Source organism: Octodon degus, unplaced genomic scaffold (genome assembly GCF_000260255.1).
Source record: "Octodon degus isolate 3935 unplaced genomic scaffold, OctDeg1.0 scaffold00117, whole genome shotgun sequence".
Classification (NCBI taxonomy): domain Eukaryota; kingdom Metazoa; phylum Chordata; class Mammalia; order Rodentia; family Octodontidae; genus Octodon; species Octodon degus.
In genome coordinates, this window is record NW_004524693.1 from 799,592 (window position 1) to 806,494 (window position 6,903).

General features: G+C 32.7%; 1 protein-coding gene across 2 annotated transcripts in view; it reads left to right on the plus strand.

Annotated features, from left to right (window-relative positions):
- Window positions 1-3,887, plus strand: part of Lrch2 (leucine rich repeats and calponin homology domain containing 2) — a 142,201-nt gene extending 138,314 nt beyond the window's left edge. For both annotated transcript variants that reach the window (XM_023699879.1, XM_023699880.1), the window contains one exon: window positions 1,232-3,887. In XM_023699879.1, coding sequence (XP_023555647.1) covers window positions 1,232-1,351 — 120 coding nt within the window. In that variant the 3' untranslated portion in view covers window positions 1,352-3,887. The remainder of the gene's footprint in view (window positions 1-1,231) is intronic.
- Window positions 3,888-6,903: the final 3,016 nt, after the last annotated feature.

A 6,903-nucleotide genomic window follows, 5' to 3' on the forward strand; every position in this document is an offset into this window, starting at 1 on the left:
AAAAAAGAAAATGTTTGGTTGTAGGCACACTGATTTTGATGCCTGGTATTGGATATATCAACTGGCTGTGCCCCATTGGCATTTGCTTGATAAGGTTCTTGAGAGGAAATAAAGATATATTTGGAAGTCACCAGGATGGGAGGGATCATTAAAAGTATGAGATTACCAAATAAGAGGATGTAATGTGAAACATGAAAAAAGTAGATAGAATTACTGCAAACATTTAGGGTATTAGAAGAGGATTAATTGTGCTCGCTTGGCAGCACATATACTAGAAGAGGATTAATGAAGGCTGCTGAATGCTAATGCACAGTTGCTGTCAGAAAAGTTGAGGTAAAAAAGAATGATGTCATAGAAGACAAAAGGTAAGGTTCCAAGGAACACATTAAACAGCTGCTGAGACAGCACAGTCAGGTAGCCATCCGCAGTATTTGACATTTAAGAAGGTATTGACCAATCTTGTATACCTATATTTGTTAATCTGAGCACAGATTTGACAATAAAAATATGCAATATAACAACCATTGTTAATTTTTCATTATTGTTTTGAAATTCTGTGCCACATGTATTTGTTGTATGTTACTGTTTCTGTCTTAGTTTTTGCTTTTTTTTTTTTTTTTTTTTTTTTTTGCAGAACTGGGGATTGAACTCAGGCCCTTGCACTTTCCAGGGAAACACTTATTCTACTGAGCCATCTCCCCAGCCCCTTGTTTTTGATTTTGTTTTTCACTCATTAAGATAAAATGAAAAATTTTTTAAAAAGGTATTGGTGATTTTTATCAGAGTAATTGTAGTGGCCAGATACTTCAGCCCCTTGTTTTTGTTTTTGTTTTTCACTCATTAAGATAAAATGAAAATTTTTTTAAAAAGATATTGGTGATTTTTATTAGAGTAATTGTAGTGGCCAGATACTTTAGGGGCAGCTGTTAAAGATCGCAGTAACGGAATAGTAAGTGCAATGCTAACCTATCTCTTTATGAATGTTTTCTGTTAGAGAAAGAAGTTCATGTCTAGAGTGATAGCATGTTGCACAAGACCAACTTCTATGCAGTTTTTGTAGTGTAAGTTAATCTAAGCACATTTTAGTTTGTGAGAGTTATAAGAGATAATTTAGAACTGTGTCTTTTACTTGAACTTTCACAGAAAGCATGTTGCAAAAGTCTGATTCTGACTAAAGTTTTACTACACTACTAAAAGAATACAAATGTTCAAATATCTTTTTTCCCCCCAGGAAAGACTCTGTTTGCCTCATCATATTTTGGAAGAACGAGGCCTGGTGAAAGTTGGTGTTACTGTACAAGCGCTCCTTGAATTACCTACAACCAAGGCATCTCAGCTGTCTATGGCTTGATATAACATTTTTGAGTCATTTGTGCACAGTTTGATTTACTTGAAGTGATTTAAGATATTTCAAGCTCATGAATAGGAATGTTCAGTCAAAAATAGTTTGCCTTAGGGTTTTTGAAAAATTATATTAAAACATCAAACTTAAACTTTGAATTGCCCAGATTTCTGTTTTGGGGAAACTGGATTAATTGAATAAGAGTTTTTGATAAATTCAAATTCTCTTTTTGCAAAGTCACTTCATAACCTTATTTTTCAAAAAGCAGATTCATGCTAAATTTAAAATGTACTTTCAATTTAATAATCACCTTATTTTTTTTAACAACATACTAGTAAACATCTGGATGAAGGTAATAATTTTTTAACAATTTAAAACAATTCTATATTTGAGTTATTTAATACACTTCTAATTCTACTTTATACACAATTTCTTCAATCTTTGGTCTTAGTTTTCTAGAAAAAAATGAGTAGAAGAAACAGAATTCTGGCATTATATTCTTTTAGTATTATAGGTTAGTGCCAAAATATTTTCAGTTGTACTGTAGATTGTTTACATGTGAAGTGCCTGTGTAATTGATGAATCTTATATAGTCTTAAGCATTTTTATAATTTCTTTTTATGTATTAATAGAGTTGATGGAACTTTAAAATATTTTAGTAGATTTTGTAAAGTCAGTATTATGTGAGGATTTAAATGTACCTCACATTGTGACATTTGTGATTTTTTAGTTAGTCCATTGCAGTTCTTCTTAAATTGCTTATTTCTTGTCAAAAACCCCAATGTTAATATGCTTAACTTATGCTATTTAATTTTACAAAATTTAATCATCTTTAAAAATGTATTATTTGAAGAGTTTTATTTCTGTATTGAAAATGTTACACAAAGCAGTAAGATTTTTGAGAACTAGCAAAGTACTAGTTATCAACGACATTTTGATAAAACTAAAGTTTGGGTGTATATCTTAACTTTCAGGAACATTACACCAAGGCTGCTTTTAACTCTATTCAGAGAGTAGCCATTAAGGACTAGGTTTTTAGTAAAATGGCCATTTGTGGATACTGTATACTTATGATCCTCAAATAATTTGGTGTTAAATTAAATATAGACTTTTCCATAAATATTTTCATGAGAAACTTTGGTATATAAAGTCCTTGTTTAATTTAGAGATGGGTGATTTTATGTTGGTAGTAGTACAATAATTTTTCGAAAACATTACTGTAATGGATAACTCAGTTTCCTATAGAAGAACCCTAGTAATTACTTTTGTAGTAGCCAAGCAAGTATCATATCTTAAATATGTGATCATTTGCACTTGTTACCTCTTAATATGGATGCAACTTATTAAAAATGCTGACCTGAGTATTTCAAAGGGTATATATGAAAGGTAATAACTAGTGTGCCAAATGGTATAATATGAGTTAGTTTAGGAACAACTACTTTTTTTGATCACTTGGCATGAAAGCCATATAATTAAAATTTTGGCTTTAGAATACAGATGTATTCTTTACATTCCCTAAAGGTCAAATTGGCGCTTTTAAGGAATTAAAGCTTCTTATGATTATAAAGTTTAAGAATTAAATTATTGGTAATTTATTACTTTAAATATTTGAACTGATTATTTTTTAGTTGGATAAAAAGAACCTCATTGACATAATTCCTAGTGAAAACTTGGACAGTGTACCTAAGAGTTGACAAGTTAGTACCTTAGTTGCTGAGGTTTTTTTTTTTAGAAATTTGACAGTGTTACAAATTAAAAGATCATTAAAAATAACAGCACTCATTCATACTTCTTTCATAGTTACCACGCTGTAGAATTCCTCTTATTAATCAGTCTAGTGTTAATTCTTTTGTTTCATATCATTGAAATAGTAGTGAATTTGTTGGCTATTCCTTTATTAGATTTCACTTGCCCATTAATTATTACACCAGAAGAGAAAATACACCAGAACCTAACTGTAGCACACTTTTCTGCAAGAAATTCATTTAACATGGATTCATCAGAGTTCCTTCCATTCCATGCTAGTTCATTTATTGTTGTGCCAAAAGGCTACACCACCTCCAGCAGTTTCATAGAATAGTCCCCAAAGGAAGCATTGTGATAAGGCTCTGATGTATTTCTTCTAGTAGTTTTAAGTATAAAATTTATTCTAAATGTTTTATGATTATTATATATTTACCTCATCAGTTACTGAATTAAGAATGATTATCATTATTTAAAGGGGTGTATGATTTGCTAAGGATTGAATAATCGCATTAAAATATTTTATTGGCCCCTAAAAGTTCAACATATAGCTATTTCTGTCAAATTTTATGACTGTATGGCACAAGAAAGAAACGTTGGCTATGTTAGAATTGAAATAAGGAGTAAACATGCATTTCCTTTTGTTTAATGATTACCTTTATAGAATGCTGGTTTAATGACTTTTCTAACTGAAATTTTTGAAGAATTCAGAAAGATTTGTATTGGTCACAGATCTATCATAGTTGATTTTCTGACACGCTTAAAAATAAATGGAACACTAAATGTATATTACCGATGCAAACTTGGATAAAGTTGAATGAAAAAAAATGTCTTGGATTTCTTTTCTTCCTCTCTCACTTCTTTCACCATCACAACATCCTTTCTTATCTTTCTTTTTTAAAATCAGTATTTGATGGCTTGTGACTGTGTTCCCAAGAGTAGAAAAATAAACTCTGCGAGGTTATTTAAAGTAGGTTGCTTTAGTTAGAAATAAGGAACTTGTAGTCCAAGTAGTAAGAAGCCAGAAGGATTATTTGAGCCTAAGGATGTAAGGCCAGCCTGAGGGACAGAGCAAGACTCCACTTCCAAACCAAACAGACGAAACCAGGAACAAAAAATAAAGTCTAGATTCTCTTTTCTTCATATTTTCAGTAGAAAAATTTTTCTTCGAAGGCAATAATTTTGTAGAATACCTTCACAAAATGTCACCTTTATTTAAGATTAATGCTTTATATAATAAATATAAGAATAAAGTAAGGAAATATGTCAAATTTAGATTATTTTCTTTCTTTCTTTCTTTCTTTCTTTCTTTCTTTCTTTCTTTCTTTCTTTCTTAACTGGGGATTGAACTCAGGGCCTTGCGCTTGCGAGGGAAGTGTTTATTCCACTAAGCCATCTCCCTGGCCCTCTTTTTAAAATTTTGTTTGATACAGGGTCTCGCTATGCAGCTCAGACTCATAGTGATCCTCGTGTCTCAGTCTCTCCAGCTCTGGGATTACATGCGTGTGCCACCATGCCCAGTTTCGGGGCCAGCACTGCTCGCCGAGGGTGGAGTCGGAATGGCATGTGGTACCTCGGGGGAGAGAGGGAAGTCGAACTCAGGTCTTTGCACTTGTCAGGCAGGTACATAGACCACTGAGCTATCATATCTCCCCATCCTATGATGATTGTTTTTATTGTAGATTTTAGTGCTGGGTATCTGATTGAATTGCCCTTAAACTGTGTGATAAGAAATCTTAATCTTTTATTTTCAAATAACTTTATTTATTTATTTTGCGGTACCTGGGATTGAACTCAGGAACTTGTACTTGCCAGGCAAGTGCTTATTCTACTGAGCTATTTCCCTGGCCCCATTTTTTTAAAAGTAAAAAATAAATATATTTTATGAAAATAGTGGGGCAAGGGAGGTGGCTCAGTAGAATAAGCGCTTGCCTGGCAAGCTCAAAGGCCTGAGTTTAATCCCTAGTTCCACCAAAAAAAAAAAAAAAAAAAAAAAGCTTATAGTTGTTTGCAATTTTAATTGACCTGTAAGAGAATGTCATTTGGGTAAATTTTGTGAAGATCGCTCCATTTTATAATTGTTTATCCTAAATGGTCAGATTTAAAGAAATATTTAATTAAGTAAATATTTGGCATGAGGTATTTCAAAACTGTTCCAATTTTACCACAGGAGTCTGAATTATCAATAGGTAATGATAGTAGACTTGTTTTCTGCTTAGTGAGTCTACCATTTTGATATTCTATGTGGAATGGTTCCAGGAGTCTCAGGAACATATCTGAATTCTTCAGAGTACTCAGAAGGACCAAGTCATTATTGTATATTAGATTAATATACAAATCCAGATATCTTGTGGAATTGATATTTTGGAAAATATCAGAAGCTCATTTAAGGTATAATATTTTATATTTCTTTGTTTTAAAAGATAAAATAATCATTTTTTTTTTTTCAAAACCAGGGATTGAACTCAGGTCCTTGGGCTTGCCAGGCAAGTGCTTATTCAACTGAGCCGTCTCCCCAGCTCCAAAATAATCCTTATACTCACATGGTTTACACAGCCTACAAATTCTACAGTTGTGTGTCTGTGTGTGCATCTAATGTAAGATTCTACCTGGTTTGTTAAAAAAGAGTGACTGCATGTAGAAAATCAGAGTTTATATGAAAAATTCTATCACATACATAGTTTTTTATTTTAGAAAGAAATAAGGGTTGGGGATGTAGCTCAGTGGCACAGTGTCTGCATGGCAAGCACAAGGTCATGAGTTCAGTTCCTAGTACCCCCCCAAAAAGAAAGAAAAAACCAATTTCAAAACAAGATAATAGAGTAATGATAGCATTTTGTGTATTGTTATCTTCAGAGTAGTTACACGGGGTTATAAAATATAGGCAAGACATAATAGCGCAAACCTTTTCAACCTACTAGGAAAAACTAGCAGTATGACTATCTTAACTATTGTTTATTTATTTATTTATTTACCTTTTCCCTTTTCTCTTTCCATTCTGACCTAAATTGTTCAGGAAAGAAAACTACTAATTGAATCATTTGAAAGTTGTTAAAGAGGAAATTCTTTAAAATGTGGTGACTGAGCTGGGGAGACAGCTCAGTGGCATAAGTGCCTGCCTGGTAAGCGCAAGGTCCCAAATTTGATTCCTGGTACCACAATAAATAAATAAACAAAATGTGACTTTTAAATTTTAAAGTATTATGTATACTCTTTATTTTACACATGTATAATTTGAATTATCCTGCCAAAAGTTTGGGGAGAAATAAATGCATTTTTACTGTATTACAGTGACACCAGTTGTCTATCAAAGTAGGTGAGTAGTGTATTGGAATTATACATAAGTAAATACATAGAAAGGAATCACTTTTCAGGAACAGATTGAATTTTCTAGAACTTTGTTCATGTAATTCAGTCATTTCTAATGCAAATGAATACAAAGTAATGCTGGACATTTTTGAGATGAGAATTACACCTTCAGGCAGTAATTCTGTAAACTTTAATATTCATCGAGATCACCTGAGTGTCTTGTTAACCAATAAAGATGGATTCAGAAGGTGAAGAGTGCGGCTGGTCCAGTGACCAACTTCAGTAATAGGCCTTACAGTTACACTAGTGTCATAGTAATAGCACTTTACTATACAGTAATAGTCTTGTATTTTAATTGATGCTTCAGAATCTTTACATGTAGTTAACTTTTAAGAATACATTTTGTGGGGCTGGTGAGATGGCTCAGTGGTCTAAAGCACCTACTTAGAACAAGCTTAGCAAAGCCCAGGGACCACGGTTCAATCCCCCAGCAGAAGTCCAGGGGCTGG